The sequence below is a fragment of the Eptatretus burgeri genome, chromosome 14, assembly GCF_056783735.1.
Source record: "Eptatretus burgeri isolate ZD-2024b chromosome 14, Ebu_testis_v1, whole genome shotgun sequence".
Classification (NCBI taxonomy): domain Eukaryota; kingdom Metazoa; phylum Chordata; class Myxini; order Myxiniformes; family Myxinidae; genus Eptatretus; species Eptatretus burgeri.
Genome location: NC_140974.1, coordinates 50,189,948 through 50,209,971, shown reverse-complemented (window position 1 = coordinate 50,209,971; position 20,024 = coordinate 50,189,948). Strand labels below are relative to the sequence as shown.

Here is a 20,024-nt window from a genome sequence, read left to right as displayed (position 1 = left end):
ACTTGAGGAATACTGATATGTCGAGACAAGCTTGAATATTCACCGAATAATTCCATTCTGTCTGCAGCATTATCCATTGATTTTCATTCAAACAATCCGTGTCATGCGAATCAGATCAGTATGCTTCAAGCTCCATAAAATGTGATGTCATCGCGAAGAGAGCTCGATGACCGGAATGTACAGTAGAAACAAAAAAAAAAAACAGTTTACATAAGGAATTGCTGTTTGTTAGTATGATGATGATAGAAGTTTCAATAATGCAAAATTGCTTTGGCACTATTAAATATTTTCAATATCAATTAAAAAAATTAAAATACATGTCACGCCTTTTAACAGTGGACATAACTTACCTTCCAGCAGCTCCTCCTGCAGTACTACGTGACACAAAGGGCCACTGTCGAGCGTCCAGCTTGTCCTCGATGGCATCCTGAACGAAGAAATTAACAATAACAGTAACAACGAGAAAGTTCATAGAACACATTAACCCATGCTGTCTTGAGAAACAAGGACAGGGGTGGGGGTCCACGAGCAGAAAATTCCATTGGTCGTGATGACATAAAATGCCGTAAAATTTTGTCCAAGTAGCGCTAAATGATAGGGGGTTTGAAAATGTCAAAAAGGCGACTTGTATTCTACAGTGTTCAAGTATCTATCTATAATTCCAGCAATGTGTGTGTGTGTGTGTGTGTGTGTGTGTGTGTGTGTGTGTGTGTGTGTGTGTGTGTGTGACCGCTGTTTCTCGACAACCACCGGTCCGATCTAATTGAAACTTGCCAGCTATATTGCTGGGGACCTGAGGATGTGCCTTTTCAAGGGTTGATATTAATCGGACAAGTGCTTCCCAAGTTATGGCCATTTATTTACCAAACCAATCACAGGACATGTTGCTGCGTAGGCGTGGCCGATGGGGGAAAAGGCGCCATTTAGTTACCAATGACAGGACACGTTGCTGCGTAGGCGTGGCCATTGGGAAAGAGATCCTCAGCCATGTTCCCCATTACGAGTTACAACGTACGGACTTCCGGATAGTGATGACTTACTGTATTCTAATAATTTCTTGATTTCTTATGCGCATTTATAGATAAACACAATGCCCCAATCCAGTAGTCATTTACGAGAGCGAAGGAACGGCCTGTGTAGTTGTTTGAAAGTTTTTTTTTTGCATTTACAGTCACACACGTACGGCCACGCACGTACGGGCACGCGAGAGCGAAGGAATGGCCTGTGCGGTTGTTGTTTCTGACACGCGGTTTGAATTTTTTCTTAATTTTTTAAGTTTTTAATTTGCACGTATGGCCACGCACTCGTATAATTAAATTGAAATAAAATAAAGATTTTAAAGGTCGTAGAAAAAAAATTTGGAAGTTTACCGCCGTTGATGCATCGCCTTTTATACCACCTTATTTACCACGTTACATTAGTTAACTGTGCCTGTTGTTTGTGTCCTTTATGACGTATTTAGACACTAAGATTCCTGTTTGGAATGATTGTCAATTTTGTTTAACTGCCAAACAGGCAGACGGAGCAAAAACATTATCTCACTCCTCTATGCGCATGTGCGATCGGGATGAATTCAGAGCCAAAATAATGCTAAACCACAGGTTCGTTTTCCGATTCATGTTCCGATCCATGTTCAAAATAAAACGTTGAATTGAAATCAAGTAATGTTGCTCAATCATAAACCGACATTGGTAGACAGAAAGACAGACAGACAGAAGTGAACCAACTGCTTAACCCCGCTTATTGCTTCACATGTGCAGGGTGACAACATTGATACAACGAAAAATAAAACAAAGTATTATATATTCCATGATTACCTCTTAATTTATTTGATGCTTTTCTCATAGACAGTGGCGAGTAAAATAACAAGCTCAAATGAGCTAAGATCCTCGTCCTCTTAATGATGATGTCATAAAAACGAATATGACGTCATTGTGATGTATCAGGTTTGCGATAAATAATGATCTGTGCTAATGCCCGGCTTGATTCCCGCAAACAAAATTCAAACAGCTTGCCTAGTTTCGGAGATAATGGTATAGGCGATTTCCATTAGCGGCGACATTATGACGTCAACTTTTTTTTCTAGGAAGAATTTCCAAAATCCGAGATGGTTACTGTCTGCGCGTCGGCTTTCTGCGTATACATGGCAATTTTCACGAAGATCCGATGAAAACTCTGGGTTGTGAAACAAAAAATGTCAAAAAACAGGAATGGCGTCATAAAAATTGATATGACGTCATAGTGATGTATCATATGTGCAGTAATTCATCTCTGCTAATGCCCCGTTCGATTCCCACAAACAAAATTCAAAAAGCTTGCCTCGTTTCGGAGATAATTTTTTAGGCGATTTCCATTAGCGGAGATATTTTGACGTCATAACTTTTTTTTCTAGGAGGAATTTTCAAAATCGGAGGTGGTTCCTGTCTGCACGGGGTATTTTTACATGTATACGCCAAGTTTCAGGAAGTTTCGATGAAAACTGTAGGCTATGAAACAAAAAAGTCCACAAGAAGAAGATGAAGAACAACAACGTGAGTAAGACTTCGAGATCCTCTACGAGGATCTAAAAAGTGAGAGAGAAGCAATATATTGTGCAGATTATTGTAATGACTAGTGGTGGTTATTTCAAACACAGGGTAAGGAGCAGTGGATGACTTGCCTGCATGATATCCTTGAGCAGAGGAACCCAGCGCGACAGCTGATATGTCTTTTCACCTGGCCACTCTCGGCGTTCTGGTCCACGCCGGCGCCTGGATGTCGACTACAAAACACAGAACAGTATTACAAGGTGTGATATCGTAAACAGAGTATGTTTCCCAAATCCTTTCTTTCTAAAAACACCTATCATCAACCTATCAACAACAAGTGTAACTAGAATGGCACTCCATAAAACGCAATCCACCACCAGGCTGAACAGTTTACAATTTGTATCCCACTGATCGGCTGGATCTGGATCTGGACCAAAACCAAAATCGAATCGGCATGTTCTTGCCACCTACTCAACCCATCCACCAAGTTTTGTCATAACTCATCCACAACTTTTTGAAATACCATGCTATATATATCGTTTTTAGCCCCGTCACTCAATGGTGAAGAATCACTTAAACTAGAAAGACACTCTTTGACGTCACAACGTCGACAGATATGCCTCCACCCACATTATTATTGAAGGCTTTTATGTTCAAAAAAAATATGGCTGCCAAACAACGTGACCGATGACGTCATCAAATTTTTTTTGCCAAATACAAATTAGCCCTCGGGACGTATTTAATTATAAATACTGGTAACGATTCCAGACAGATGTATGCATAGCCCTGGAAATTTTTCATACTGATCAGAAAAAAGCGTTTTACATATTCAATTATGACAACAAAACGAAGCCGCTTATGACATCATCAAAAAAAAAATCATACTTGTTTCCGATGGGGAGTACTTCACATGTGCCAAGTTTCAATGTTTTCCATGGAGCAGTTTTTGAGATACAGAGGTCCAATTTTTTTCCTCTTTTCCAACATGGATGCCACACAACGTGACCTGTGATGTCATAACTATCATGAAAACATTCCACATGAGTAGTTTCACATGTGATGAAAATTTAGTGACAATCGGATAAGCGATTGCTGAGAAAACAGAGAAAATTAGCATGGACGTACGTACGTACGGACGGATGACACTAAAACATAATGCCTCCGGTGACTTCGGCACAAAAATGGTCAGATCCGGATGGAGATTAGGATCTTCACCAAAATCGAATCCATCTGTTCTTGTCACACACCCAACCTATCCACCAAGTTTGTCCGAATCCGTCCCCAACTTGTTTGACATATCCTGCTCACAGACAAACAGCCAAACAGACAGGTTTAGTGTCCCCTCACCCTCACTCAAGCGTGGCTGTACTTCATAGACAGCCTTTTTGTTTTTAAACTCCTGGCTGAACAATATCATTTTTCCATTGCGGTGAATGGAGGATTTTTTTTTCCCCGTTGCTTTCCAGTTGCTCTATCAATGGAAGCTGTTGTGGATAAAAGACTCAAGGAAAGCTTGGTGGGAAAGAATGGTATAATAATCTCCAGTATAGTGAATATTTGATGCATACATTACTGATGATGGGCACACCAAGGTGAGCCATGTTGGTGATGATCTCAGCATCTTCCGGGGGAATTTTGGCATGCTCAATCAGCCGCTGCAGGTTTTCCTCCGTCACACCTGGTGGCACAAACGTTGCTTAGCACTCACAATTGACGGCAACTTGTCAGTGATGTAAACTCAATACGAATTGAAGCTGTCACGTCTGGAGAGAATTACCATTTTTGTTCAGGATGTACAGCAGGATGACACGGATCTTGTCGTGAACGGAGACCGTTCCATCCAGCAGTACGGGTACGATGAGCCGCATCGGGTCCTTAAGTTTCTCACCATCTGCGTCCACGCCTGTTGCCAGGTCCTTTTTCATCGTGACATGAAGCAGTTCAGTTCAACACATGTTAATTACTTATCCAATCAGTCAATTTCAAGAATAAGAAAGTGACAGCAAACAGATACCCTTTGACAACGACCATCTTATTGCTGGTAAATGTTAGAATTGCTCAATAATATCAAACGTACAGTATCTCTGGGAAAGAATTTACTTACTTCGAGGAGATCATTTGAGGAACTCAACCGATAAGCCTCAATAATTAGTGCCAGATAATCTAACCTAATCATCAGTGGTCATTAAGTGATGAGGACTTTAGACCGACATCCTAGGCAATTCACGCCTGGCTGAAATCAGCAAGATTTATTGACGTTAGTTTCTTCGTTTCTGGAAGAACAGCTAACCAGAAGAAAATTTCCATCATTACTTCCACCACAAAATCAAGCGGAACACCAAGTAATGCATTGGAGTCATCAGAAGGAACCCGTGAAGCCGCATACGTAAAGAGCAACTAGACGGAGTCATCAGGAGGAACCTGAACAGGATTCAGGTTTCTGAAAGTGACCCCACATAGTTTTGGCATAATTTTTCATAGAAGGTGGATAAGGGTTATGTTTTAACCCCCGTCTGTCGGTCTATCTATCTGTCTGTGAGAAGGATATCTCAAAAAGTTACAGACGGATTCGAACAAAACTTGGTGGAAGAGTTGGGTCGGTGACAATAAGAAGACAACAACAAGGGTTGTTAAGGTCGGGATGCAGATCCAGCCTATCAGTGGGATACAAAACGTAAACTCTTCAGCCTGGCGGAGGTACGTGCTCTACCGAGTGTCGTTCCTCGTTCTACGTGTTGTTGGATTGTTGATAAAAAAAAGCAGCTCGTTCAATATTGACCTCCATGATGGAGAAAGTAATCAGTTTACCCTAGAGCGGTCTGGTCGTCGTTTAATGCCAATCATCGTGTTGTGTTCGACTCTAAAATGTCCTGAGACCAACTGGATATGGATGCTAAAATATGGTCTATAAAAGGTAGTGCTCTCCACTTCCCTTGAGCTGAACTAACAGATGCACCTGCATGCCACACAGGACGAGAGGGATGAACTCGGAGAAGTTAGGGACGAGGGATATTTATATTAAACAATACTTCATGGCGGTGTACAATGGGTATGTTCAAAAAAAAGATTCACGAAATGGAGTTGTCACATCAATGTTTCATCGCTCTAAAAACACGAGCGTTTCTACAGTTTTGTGCGTTGCTGTAAATCACAAGGGTTTAAACTTTTGACACTTCATTAGCACCAGTAATCCATTTTACATTGTTGTCCAACTACACAGACACTTTACAGCGGCGCATTACACCTTCATGACTTTCAGTGATATCTTGAACATTTTTCATGAACATCCCTCCCAAGAGATCATGAGCTGACATCTGAAAGACATCTCTCATGCCATGTTTGGTCGATATGGGTCAAAAACTGGGCAAGGAGTTAGAAACAAACAAACAAACAAACAAGCAGAGTTCGTACTTTCTATTTATTTATTCATGTGCAGCCTGTGCCAGCTTGGCTGTATCACTTTCTGGGGGCACAGCTGTGCTGATCTTGTAAGGATCTTGTAAGGATCATTTTGCCGATCTTGTAAGGATGACAGGCTGACTCAACCCCACCTGGTGTTAATTCAATGGCCCAACAGGGGCTTCAACTTAACACCCCAAGATCTTTAGGCAGCCACCTTAACCACGAAGCCAACACCAGGCCTATACTTTCTATGAGGATGACTCAAGATTATGTTGGTGTGGACACTTTTATTGTATGTTGTTCTTCTTTCGGCTGCTCCCGTTAGGGGGTCACCACAGCGGATCATCCGTTATGATCCGCATACTGATTTGGCACAGGTTTTACGCCGGATGCCCTTCCTGACGCAACCCTGGTCACCTCTTATGACACAGGGATAAAGATTGGGTTTCGCCATGATTCCGGGCTGCCCTACACCCTCTCATAGAGCAGCCCAGCGCAGAGCTCCCGTCCTCAAGCGATCCTCCAACCCAAGCCTCCGAGTAGCCGGATTACAGGTGCACGCCACTTCGCCCGGTATAGACCCATTTATTGTATAAGATGTAAAAAGTTCAACGCTTAAATTTTGTGCAATGGCATCGTCTACCCCAAGGAAGTAATAAAGGAAGTGACATCAATGCTGGTCAGAGCATTCTGGTTGATGCTAATATGGTGGCCAACACGGACATGCACAACATGGAACAGAAATGTATCAATTAGTTCGTTTTGAAGGAGAACATCAAACAAGCTGAAATTCACAGATGACCGTCTAAACAATTTGGTGATGTGTGCCTTTGGCGTGAGGGTGTGCTCAAATGTTCAAAAATAGTTGTGAGTTACTGAGCGATGTTGAACATTCTTGAGTGCAACCAAACTGCCATCACTCAAGTAAACATGAAACACTGGATTACTCAGTGAGAAATCGCTGAGGGATTGTAGGTCATTGTTGGAAGCGTGGAAACAATCAGTTAAATTTTCAATTGAAATGCAAGTTGGACACCAAAGGACCTCACGTTTTATCCAAGGGCAACTCGTGCGGCCATTGCAAACAGATCTTCTGGAATGCTTTGAAAGGTAGAGCTTTTTTTTGGAAAAACAATATGATGTGCGATGGCATCTGGGTCAGTGATTTCACATCAGAGTCAAATTGAGCCAACATGGAATTGAGACTTTTTTGGTTGCCACCACCAAAAATTAGAGGTTCAGCCAACATGTGGAAAGATTTGGGCATGAGATTTTTGGGATCTTAATCATCTCATTGATCTGGAATTTCTTTAAAGTGGGGGAAAACATCAATGGACAGTCCGATAGCAACTTGTTACACATTGAAGTGAGACAAGAAATATGCAGATGGTGGAAAAGGTATGCCATCTCAAGGCATGACCGTACTGCAGGATAATGTTCACCATCACACAGTCGATGCAACCACTACTATTCAAGTGGAGATGGGTTGAGAAGTTCTGAATCATCCACCATAGTCTGGACATGTCACCTTGTGGTTTTCATCTCTTTGGACCACTCCAACTACATGTCGGTGCCATTAAGTTTACATTACTTTCCAGTTTGTGTGCAGCACATGGCTGCTGATTTGTGTCAGTGCTGGGGGGGCGTGAATGTGCTACTTATGCAGTGCCATCTGTTGGTTGGAGCAGGAATTTGCAACTTAGCCAGGGTGTCGTCGAAAGCTTGCCGACTCTTCATCAAGGACACTGTGATATCTTCAATGCCGGCAGACGGGACACCGAGTTCAACGTCGATCCGACGGACAGCGCACACATTGATGAATCACCCTGGATTGTAACCCAGGCTCGACAGCTCGAAGGCCAGTGCGTATACCTCTAGGGACCAGGGCCATCCTGCCGGCCCAATAAGTTTAAGAATGAAAAAGACATCAAAGCACGTGTCCTGAAATAGCTGCGTGCCCACCCTAAAGGGATCAGTACACAACAGTATTGATGGGACAGGTGAGTACGTGTAATAGGGAAATACCGTGAGAAATGTCTGACGTTTCCATCAACCCTCCGGTACCTTTTCATTTTTGGAAATAAAAACAATCCATCCATTTAATATAGAATCATGGTGCTGGATAGGCCCAATCACTTCTCCCTTTTTCATGTTGAAGTACCGTACTATTGACGGAGCGTTGGTGCTGCCAAAGCAGTTTCTCGGCAAGGGTTGTACTCGGTCGTTTGCCATTGTCTTCCCAGTGTTGTTTGTCTGTGCTTTATCGTTTTTATTGCTGAGCATAAAACAAGGAAGCAGCACGTATCATCTTATAATAGTCTTTGTTATGACTCAGGCACGGTTTGAACCATCGATCTCCTAGACTCAGGGTGGACACTCTAACCATTATACCACTGAATCTGGTAGTATATCACAAATTATTATTATTATTATTATTATTATTATTGTTGTTGCCTATTAAATTACTGTTCAACATGTGCTCGAGAGATGTTAACCTGCTCAATCTTGCAGAGCTTGTCGGTTCCTTCATGGTATTTCTTCATGCAGTCCTCAGCCAAGTTCAAGTGTGTGGAGTACTGCGGACGGGACATGATTGAAAGCATATGGTAAACAAACACCACCTCAAGCACATGAGAACGTCATTTATTACCGGCACAAATAGCATATACTTGGAGTTAGGTTTACAACAACAGTTTGCCGTCATCAATGACGTCACAGAGTGTAAAAACAATAGTTGTTGTCGTACGTATTACGATCAAGCAAATGTTCAAAAAAGGACCTAACTGTCTATTTAGCTTGTTTACCACATTTGTTAGATGTAATACCGTACACGGTAAACGTTATTAGACTTTACAACGACTTGTGCACCCCAATGCTTGCACATCCATTCGTCGATGGCGTTTATGGCTTTTGCTACATTGGCCAGAGGCACGGACATGTCATGTTAACATGTAAGATGTTGGATTTTTTTTTTGTTCCAGGACACACAACATGCGGTACATTGCAAGTTGTGGCGATTTCATACAAACATGCCAACTTTGTCCGACAGAACACGTAAACACATGTTGCAAACAAACATGTTTGGTGAAACTTGGACGGTGTACGCTCACTTCAAAAAAATAAGATTTACTCTGCATTGCCTGGGAGTACACGTGGATGCTTAATTCGATGAAGGCAATAGACAAATTACATACAGAAGAGTTTTTGTGCAGAATCGATAACGACAAGATCAGGGCCACATCCTTAAGAGTAAAGAAGAGGAGAGTCGGTCAATTTGCATCTGATTAACCTGGATTTTTTTTTAAAAGAATTTGCATATCGAGTCACGGAATTGGTTCACCAATCGAAAGCTAGAAACAAATTGTTCTTTTTTTTTTAATATCAAAAGGCCGTCAAAGGTCAAAGTTGCATAAAATATCAATGTCAGTGACCCAATTCATCGACTGTAACCTGTATTCTGTCAAGAAGTTCAAAAGGTCAAAAGTCAAGGTCACAAAATCATCAATTTCGATCTGATTGACTTGAAATTTGAGCAGGGTTTGCGATGGGGCTTTGCATTTTCAGATGCTTTCTAGTTAACCTCCGCCATCGAAGATCGGAGGTTACTGTTTTCATCCCTTTCTGTTTGTTTGTTTGTTTGTTTGTTTGTGAACAGTATTACAGAAAAAACTCCTCGACGGATTTCGACGAAACTTGGCGGCGGGATTAGGTATGGTCCAAGGATCATGCCATTATATTTTGGACTTGGTCCAAAATCCAATATGGCCGCTGTGGCGGCCATTTTGAAAAAATATTTGAATATTTATTTATTTTACATTTCTACATGTTTTAAGTGATTTCCACCCCCCCCCAAAAAAAAAAAATTGTTAGAGAAAATAAAAATTCTGCAACTTTTTTTTCAACAAAATTTCGATTTTTTTTTGCATTTCTACATGTTATAAGTGATTTCCAACAAAAAAAAACATGTCAAAACTATAATTGCGGCTGATTTTGGAACTTCAGGTGGATATGCCCACGTAAAATCAATTTCTGTCTCAAGGAATCTAGTTATGACGAATGAATTGAGTATGTAAAAGTTAAAAGTAAAAGGGAAAGTTGCAAACGATAACTCTGTGAGCACTGTTGACGTCAAATTGAATGAATAGGATATCAGGTTCACTTGAGTGACCCAGCAGTATTGGCGGCGGAGGTTTTGCACTCTCCCGAGTGCTCCCCCTCTAGTTTTAGTTGTAATCATTTTCCTGATAGAGGAGAGAAGACCCTTCCCCTTATATTCCTCTCCTGATAAGCCTCGGGAACACGACAGGAAGACGACGCATCCCTCTACTGCTCGTGAACCGCATTGCAATGACGTCACAAACCCAAGTTCAACACCTACCTTGCTTAACTCCTTCTGGTACTGAGGCATTTTCTTGAGCATGACTGACAAGTCTCGCATGGTTGTCTACGGGCAGAAACATTTCAGTGTTAACTCGCTTGAGCTCCGTCTGGTGCACCATCACAGTATTCAAGCCCGACGTCCGGTATTCTTCCCCTCCACTCCAGCTAAGCTTTGAAAGTGTCCAACGTTAACGAGTCACCGCTGATAATCCGGAAGTAGTAAGCAAGTTATCAAGATACAACAACAGAACAAAACTGCAATGCAAAGTTTAAGCGAATCGGACCTTCTCGCCGGTTGCCAGCTTCTTTTCTGCCGTGAACTCCTTGAGTGACCGAGTCACCTCTCTGGGAAAGGGGAGAAGCATCACGTGTGCATTTACACTTCTATAATGATACTGTATTAATAAACATCGATTTCAAGTGAATAGAACAATGATGACGTCGTGTCATGTGGTTCATTTATCATAAGAGTGTCAGGATAAAGCTATATTATTCTGTGATCAGTGTACACTTCTTTTAGCATACTTTGTGCAACATTCATTATATAGTAAGCATGGTATAAATTTGTTATTATGAGGATAATAAGTGTCCTTTTTGGAGAAAAAAAGAAAAGAAAGATAAAACTGTTTATGCAAAATTTGATTTTGTTTGTCGGATCTGGGGATGGTAATAGATATGGGGGTAAGTAGACAGGACAGTGGCAGGCAGGTATAGGTAAAGAAAGCTAACAGGGTTTTCGGTTGTATCCATAGGGGGATCAATTATAAATCCAAAGAGGTGGTTTTAACATGATACAGAATGTTGTGAGGCTCCATCTCGAATATTGTGTGCAATTTTGGTCACTACATCTGGGGAAGGACATTGCTGCCATGGAGAGGGTTCAGCGTAAGGCTACTAGATTGATTCCGAGCCGAGATAGACTCAGCGATAAGGAGCGGCTGAATGAGACAGGGCTTTATACACAAGAAAGGAGGTGATTACGATGGGATATGATGGAGATGTTTTAGATAATGAAGAGTCTAGACCAAATAAGTGCAGAAGAGTTCTTCGATCAGCACAGTAGACATTGATAGGACCAGGGCTCATAGCCTGAGAGTAAAGAGGAGGAGAGTTAGATGGTAGTAAAGCAGGAAGGGGTCTTTTACTCAGAGAGTAGTTAATGCACGCAATGGTTTCCCTGGAAAGGAAGTGGCACCAGGAACAGCAGATCGGTTTAAATTGGAATTAGATAGGTACCTGGAAGTATTGGAAATAGAGGGGTATAGGGATGTTGGCAGGACTTGTATGTAGCTTGAGTATGGATGGGTGATTGTATGTTTCTGTGATGTCTGTGTGAGAGGGTCTTGTCAAGGGATAGCGTGTGGTCGGTGCTTGCATTATTCACCCTAACAACACCTTCGCCCACGCCTTACCCCCCTTTCCATTTAAAAAAAAATATTTTGAAAATAATTAAACAAAAAATGTTCCTCGAAAATAAGAGGAGGGAAATGCAGAACAGCGGAAACCCACTGGGAAACCTCGGCAATATGTTTGTGGCGGAGGAGCACCCAGAGGTCGTCATCGTCATCGAGGGGGACCTCTTTGGTATTCCCATTACCAGCCGTGCTGGACACGTATCTGTCACAACAAGCAATCCACACCTCATATGACACACAAATATTGGCATGTCACACAAATACCAATTGTTGTTCACCGACTGATTAGGTAACCCAGTGTGACCACTCCTCGGATTTTTTCACAAGATCTTGGCTATTCGTTGTTTACCTTGGCGTCTTGGTTTTCTATTATTATCGCTTTTCCCAAACCTTGTAAATTATTGGCTTTTTTCATTGGCTCACCCTGGAATTTATGAAAATCAGGAGTGGTCACACTCTCTCTCTCTCTCTCTATAGAGTGCAGCCTGTGGCTGCTGGTTGCATCATTGGTTGGGACGCGGCCATGCCGCTGATGCAGTGTCCCTCTTACCAGTACACTGGTACTCATTTTGCCGACCTCGGAAGGATGACAGGCTGAGTCAACCTCCTGGTGTATATTAATTCAGCAGTCAACAGGGCTTGAACTCAGGACCCTAGGATCCCAAGCCACCACCCTAACCACCAAGCCAACACCAGGCTAGTGGTCACACTGATTCGGTAGCACACAAATCGCACCGTTTACACGAAACTGGTTTGAACGGGCATGCCAATTGATTTCTTCCGATCAAAAATTGGGAAAGCCATGACAAGTGACTGGTCCCTCTTTTGATTGGTGGAAAAATGGTAATTCTGCCCAGCAAGTGTGGCGGTCTCATTGTCGATAAATTTAAAAATAAAAGACCCACGTCTGATATTACTCCAGACCTTTATTACTCGTGAGCCTCCTCCTACACCTATTACCTCTCCTCCTACACTGCAACATCAAAAATCCAAAAAGCTATGAAAATGAACCAAAATCCCAAATTCCAACTCGAGGAATTGCTTCACTGCCAGCCATAAAGGTACCGTTACTATTCAAAATACACATTAACAATTGGCTCGTTTTCAGGGAAATATGTAATTTTCTCATTTTCAATCGGCTGATCGTTGCTCGGGCAAACAATTGTTTTTTTTTTGCCAAACATTGGCTGTTTCCAAGATGGCATAGCAGGTGTAATGAGGAAGTAATTTGGATGTTGACAATTCGTTAAATGCAGGCTTGCAAATGCTTGTCGACATTGCGTTTGTTTCCAATGACAGCCTGATTGCTTGTTGTTCTCCGATGCCAATTATTGTGAAAAGAACTGTGCATGGTGGTGCGACGACTTGATAGTACAAGTGCTGACACTTTTATTTGTTTATTTAACCCACAGGATAACCAGATTACCAGTTGGATGCTCTACTTGCTTGTACACGTTGTTCTCAATGGGAAGCAGATCATAAGCCATGGCCTGGAAAGTGAGTTCATGTAGCAAAGTAGTGGATAGGTCCATCCCACGATCGGTGATGATAAGAACCGAACGGGACTTATCCGGTCCCTGGAGATGAAAGATTGAAGTGCATGATGAGTCAGAGTGAGGACAACGGGAAAACAATTAATGCCTCACCCTCGTCTTTATGAGATGGCATGTAATCTATTCGTGTGAGGACAAGATCGAGCTTTATGGAAACTCCGTGTCCAGACTACCAAGGAATAACGATGGCATCATTATTCTGTCCAGGTATTCCAAAAATTTACAGATCGACACGTTTCATACATCACGTGACACATTGGCATCATTCAGGCTGTGTAACTGGGTTAGGGTTGGCATCATTAAGTCTGCGTAACTGGGTTAGAGTTGGCATCATTCAGGCTGTGTAACTGGGTGAGGGTTGGCATCATTCCGGCTGTGTAACTAGGTTAGAGTTGGCATCATTCAGGCTGTGTAACTGGGTAAGGGTTGGCATCATTCAGGCCGCGTAACTGGGTTATGGTTGGCATCATTCAGGCTGTGTAACTGGGTTAGGGTTGGCATCATTCAGGCTGTGTAACTGGGTTAGGGCTGGCATCATTAAATCTGCGTAACTGGGTTAGGGTTGGCATCATTCAGGCTGCGTAACTGGGTTAGGGTTGGCATCATTAAGTCTGCATAACTGGGTTAGGGTTGGCATCATTAAGTCTGCATAACTGGGTTAGGGTTGGCATCATTAAGTCTGCATAACTGGGTTAGGGTTGGCATCATTCAGGCTGCGTAACTGGGTTAGGGTTGGCATCATTCAGGCTGCGTAACTGGGTTATGGTTGGCATCATTCAGGCTGTGTAACTGGGTTAGGGTTGGCATCATTCAGGCTGTCTAACTGGGTTAGGGTTGGCATCATTAAATCTGCGTAACTGGGTTAGGGTTGGCATCATTCAGGCTGCGTAACTGGGTTAGGGTTGGCATCATTCAGGCTGCGTAACTGGGATAGGGTTGGCATCATTCAGGCTGCGTAACTGGGTTAGGGTTGGCATCATTCAGGCTGTGTAACTGGGTTAGGGTTGGCATCATTCAGGCTGCGTAACTGGGTAAGGGTTGGCATCATTCAGGCCGCGTAACTGGGTTATGGTTGGCATCATTCAGGCTGTGTAACTGGGTTAGGGTTGGCATCATTCAGGCTGTGTAACTGGGTTAGGGCTGGCATCATTAAATCTGCGTAACTGGGTTAGGGTTGGCATCATTCAGGCTGCGTAACTGGGTTAGGGTTGGCATCATTAAGTCTGCATAACTGGGTTAGGGTTGGCATCATTAAGTCTGCATAACTGGGTTAGGGTTGGCATCATTAAGTCTGCATAACTGGGTTAGGGTTGGCATCATTCAGGCTGCGTAACTGGGTTAGGGTTGGCATCATTCAGGCTGCGTAACTGGGTTATGGTTGGCATCATTCAGGCTGTGTAACTGGGTTAGGGTTGGCATCATTCAGGCTGTCTAACTGGGTTAGGGTTGGCATCATTAAATCTGCGTAACTGGGTTAGGGTTGGCATCATTCAGGCTGCGTAACTGGGTTAGGGTTGGCATCATTCAGGCTGCGTAACTGGGATAGGGTTGGCATCATTCAGGCTGCGTAACTGGGTTAGGGTTGGCATCATTCAGGCTGTGTAACTGGGTTATGATTGGCATCATTCAGGCTGCGTAACTGGGTTAGGGTTGGCATCATTCAGGCTGCATAACTGGGTTAGGGTTGGCATCATTCAGGCTGTGTAATTGGGTTATGGTTGGCATCATTCAGGCTGCGTAACTGGGTTATGGTTGGCATCATTCACGCTGCATAACTGGGTTATGGTTGGCATCATTCACGCACAGTATAAAGTGTGTTGGAGGTGGCCACACCCCTGGTACACAATGGAAAGTAGAACATGTGCCAGCACGGTGCCAATGTGCTCATGGTGACAAGGTGTATGACTCCAGATTGGCTTTGTGACTGATGCAAATAAAATCAATGGAAATGTAAGAGCCATGATGTGGGAAGAGTGCTCGGGGGGGGGGTGGGCGGGGGGGTAGGGGGAAGGTGGAGTGCAGGGTGTAGGTGGTCATGGATACTGGAACGAACCTCTCCCATGCTTGGATCTTCTCCCTTGTAGCTGTTAAGTCGATCCTGTACGAACTGTGCCAACTGTGCATTCGGAGGAAACTCGCTGGGAGAAATTTCACATCGAATGAATGAAATGAATGCAATATTCTCGTGACATTATTACCTTAAACAAAATGAAAAATCCTCTTATGGGTTTCACCATGTCGAGTCACTTGGGACTGCTAAGATGATTGTAATCAAGAAAAGGTCTGAAGGTAGCCAATGCTATAATTATCAAAAACCATCGAGGTCAAGGTATCAGCATAAAGACACAGCTTTTGCAATGCCCACCTTGGACAGATTTATTGATCACAATGGAGTACGAGGAGACAACATCTGACTGAACATCCTCTCCGAAGGACAGCTTGCTCAATAATATGATAACCTGCATCAAAAGGACCAGGACGACTGTTTATAGGGATTTAGGAAGCATCTACATATTATATGCAATTAAGGGTGGGGTACATTCAAAAAAAAAATGATGAACATGAAAGGAAAGGGAGAAAGTAGGGGGGTGGAGGGGGAGGGGGATAAAAGATAAAGGGAGGAGCGGTTTTGATGAGGAGGTCAAAGATCGATTCCCGGCTCGATTATAAACTGTCGCCCTGGTGTTTGACAGGTATGGCATCATTGCGTCAATGTGTGTGCCATCCCTCAGATGGGACATTAAGCCAGGTGTCCTGTCTGCTGGCATGAGCTGGTGGACCGTAAAGATCTCACGGCATCTTTCGCAAAGATGAGGTGAGCTATCACCAACACCCTGAACCAATTACAAATCCGGAGCTTAACCTCCAAGCGGAACTGAATCAGCATCACAGCTGAACTCCCAAAATTAATAATACAAGAAGTGGCTACGTGATGCACATGAATGAACGACCCCCGATCGGCACAGCTCTGATTCAAAGTATTTCTGTGAGATCTCAATTAGCCTTGACGCCTTTATAAATGGAAATATTTCCTGTTTATCCTTATGCTACCTTACGCCAATATACACAAACAACTAATCTTGGAGGAAATGCTCGATTGTGCAGGGAAATAAACACAAGTTGTTTTCATTCATGCAGTTTCATCCGACCAAGTGGTTTGCAAAATCATATCACAACTAGAGAGTACATAGAACAACATACCCCACACTATTTTGAGAAACAAGGACATAGGCAGGGTCTACGAGCGGCAAATTTGATTGGTCGTCATGATGTAAAATGCCGTAATATTTTGTCCAAGTACTGCTACACCGAAGCGTTTCGAAAGTTCCAAAAGGGCAATTTGTTTTCTTCAGTGTTCAATGGAAATTTAATAAATATTTTCAAGGTCATAGAAAAACAAATCCGGAAGTTTACCGCTGTTGATTGGTTAATTTTCTGTTGATGCAGCATCTTATACACCACCTTATCTAACCCATTACAGAAGTTATTCTTGCCTGTTGTTTGTGTCCTTTCTGACATCCTGAAAAACAGTGAGTATACACCACCTTATCTAACCCATTGCAGAAGTTATTCTTGCCTGTTGTTTGTGTCCTTCATGACATCCTCAAAAACAGTGAGTTTCCTGCTTGGAATGATTTTCAATTTGTTTTTTTGACTGCCAGACAGATAGACAGCGTAAAGTTCATGGAACGAAGCTGAACTGAAAAACCTCCTTGCATAAATTCAGCATGCACATCTGGGTGCTCAACGGGCAGTTGGGTCATCTGACTGTAGTAATACGGGATGCAGCGTGCGTAGTTCAGCCGGTCATACGCGAAGCACCAGGGGATAGCCTGGCGTTGGCTTAGCGGTTAGGGTGGAGGCTTTGGATACTAGGGTCCTGAGTTCGATCCCCATTTTTTTCTTTTGAATTAACACCAGGGGGTTGACTCAGCCTGTCATCCTTCTGATGTCGGTGAAATGAGCACCAGTGTACCGGTAATAGGGGCACTGCACCAGTGGCACAGCTGCGCCCCTAACCAATGATGCAACCAGCAGCCAAAAAGGCTGTACACAAAGGGACCAGGGGATAATTTCATGAATAGACGCCAGGTGGAGCATCGATTCTTCCTCTCTTGATGCTTGAAGCAGGCTGAGCAAAATTTCTCCTATGTCCAGACAAGACAGCCAGAAACCTGAGAGGCTCTGATTTCCTCCTCGGAGGAATGCTAAGGAACTCCTGAAAATGATACAAATCAGGGAGAACACGGTTTAAACTCAATAAACATAAGGAGCTCTGGAACACAATGTTCATTCGGTCGGCCATCTTGTTATCCGCGCACGTACAGGCGCTCGATGGACAAAGCCATTGAGACAATTTGATTGTTTAGTGTTGGGTCTGCAATATTCCATTTTTATTGCGTCATGATCGATTGTGTCACGTGGAAGATTAACCAATATAATGTTACTGTGTGATTTTACGATGTCTTGGTCTCCTTTTTTGAAATGTAATTTCGAATAAAATGAATGGTGAAAAATCCAAATTTGTGCAAAATTGTAAAACTACAATAAAAAAAATCTTTTGAAGTTATAGAAAACACGATTTTTTTTTTTCAAATTTCTGGCTGAAAGGTGACTTAACAAGAAAAAAAAAACCCAGGAGCAAAAAATAATTAAATCATTTTTTTTACACATTATATGTCAATCTCAGCAGCATAAGATCGATAAAAATAAAAAAAAAGTGATTTACAACAGAAGTTCGCCTTAAAAGTCTTAAAACTACCACAGTTACCACCCAGCAATGGTTATCATATCAAACTATGTTCCGTGGACATGGAATATTTTAAAAATCACAACTCCATCTTGCCCGCCCAGGTGGTACCAATAAGTGAAATTTCATGTCTTGGCCCAGGGTCCTAAATGTAAACCAAGGTGTTTCATCTGAAACAACATGCAACAAAATGTTCCCAAGTCAACTTCAAGGACATCATCGACGATTTCCTTGAATGTTATACAAATGGTGGAGATTTATCCACGATATTTATTTATTTGCTGCAAAGAAGTATGTTCTGCGGTCAATATCGAAGCCATTAAGAGGGCGTTAAAAATGTTCTTCGAACAAGATACAAAAGTTTAAGAAACACCGATGGGATATGTTTTTCAGTTTGTAGGTGCATATAATGACTGGGCTGGCAGGATGGGCTGAGGTATGCACACTCGCCTCCAAGTTGTCTAGTTCAGGTTCGAATCCAGACACAGCTATAAACTGTCATCCCTGTGTTTCACAGGCAGAGCAATTCATCAATGTGTGTGCCGTCCCTCGGATGGACGTTAAACTGGGTGTCCCTTCAGCTTGCACTTGTGGGTGGACATTAAAGATCCCACAGTGTCCTTTGTGAAGAGTAGGCGAGCTATCGTCGGCACCATGGCCAAATTCCAAATTCCTGCCCTAACTACTGCTGGCAAGGCAATGGCAAACCACCCAGCATAACCCTCGCCAAGAGACTGCTTTCGCAGCACCGATGCTCTGTAACAGAGTATGGTAGATCAGAAATATAATTACTATTTTCAGTTAAATTAAAATAACTAAGTGTTACTATTTATCGATACTAGTACGGGCCCGTAGGTGCGTGCCAGTATGTGCAGCTTCGTGCCTGCAGTATCAGGTCCCCAGCATCAATTGTGACGTCATATCAAATGAAGAAGAAGAATTGTGACGCCCCTCTCTCTCGCCCCCTCTCTCCCTCCCCCTCTCCCCCCTCTCTCCCCCCCTCCTCTCTCGCCCCACCTCTCACCCTCTCTCCCTCCCCTCTCTTGCCCCCCTCTCCCCCTCCTCTCTCCCTCCTCCTCTGTCCCCCTCCTCTCTCCCTCCCCTCTCTTGCCCCTCCCTCTCCCCCTCCTCTCTCCCTTCTCTTGCCCCCCTCTCACCCCTTACTCTCTCCCTCCCCTCTCTGCCCCCCTCTCACCCTTCTCTCTCCCCCTCCTCTCTCCCTTCTCTTGCCCTCCCTCTCACCCCTCTCTCGCTCTTCTCTCTCCCCCCTCCTCTCTCCCCTCTCTTCCCCCTTTCACCCACCTCTCTCACCCCCTCTCTCCCTCCCCTCTCTCTCCCCCTCCTCTCTCCCTCTCCTCTCTTGGCACCCACTCTCACCCCCTCCTCTCTCCCCCTCCTCTGCCCCCTCCTCTCTTTCCCTCCTCTCTCCCCCCTCCTCTGTCCCCTCCTCTGTCCCCTCCTCTCCCCCTCCCCTCTCTTGCCCCCCCCTCAACCCCTCTCTCGTCCCTCTCTCTGTAAATGTATTCACAAATGTCTACCAAGCACAACGATTAATTCCAACCCTGGGAAAAAACAGCTTTCAAACCCTCGGGAAAATTCAAACCTTGGGATTAATTAATAATTTGAATAATAATCAAACCTTGGGAGTTGGCACATACCCAGGTATGGCACATACCCAGAGAAAGGCACATACCCAGGTCCCCAGTGTCAATTGTGATGTCATACCAAACGAAGAAGAAGAATTGTGAAGTCAATCCTTCAAATTTTTTTAATTAATTAAATAAACAGCACCGTGTCCTGTCATTGGTTCACAGATACATGGCCGTAACTTGGGAACCGCTCGTCCGATTGATATCAAACCTTGAAAAGGCACATGCGTGGGTCCCCGGAAATATTCCTGGCAAGTTTCAATGAGATCGGACCGGCGGTCGTCGAGAAACGGTGGTCACAGACAGACAAACAGACAGACAAACAGACAGACAAACAGACATACACA

At 43.4% G+C, this 20,024-nt stretch overlaps 1 protein-coding gene across 1 annotated transcript in view; it reads right to left on the bottom strand.

Annotated features, from left to right (window-relative positions):
* Positions 1-20,024, bottom strand: part of LOC147013155 (syntaxin-binding protein 1-like) — a 51,656-nt gene that overhangs the window by 8,444 nt on the left and 23,188 nt on the right. Inside the window, exons 8-17 of the mRNA XM_085854773.1 lie at positions 15,332-15,416; positions 13,172-13,302; positions 11,820-11,927; positions 10,595-10,655; positions 10,309-10,374; positions 8,426-8,506; positions 4,306-4,444; positions 4,097-4,206; positions 2,660-2,761; positions 351-427 (exon numbers count right to left, since the gene is read on the bottom strand). Coding sequence (XP_085710899.1) covers positions 351-427; positions 2,660-2,761; positions 4,097-4,206; positions 4,306-4,444; positions 8,426-8,506; positions 10,309-10,374; positions 10,595-10,655; positions 11,820-11,927; positions 13,172-13,302; positions 15,332-15,416 — 960 coding nt within the window. The remainder of the gene's footprint in view (positions 1-350; positions 428-2,659; positions 2,762-4,096; positions 4,207-4,305; positions 4,445-8,425; positions 8,507-10,308; positions 10,375-10,594; positions 10,656-11,819; positions 11,928-13,171; positions 13,303-15,331; positions 15,417-20,024) is intronic.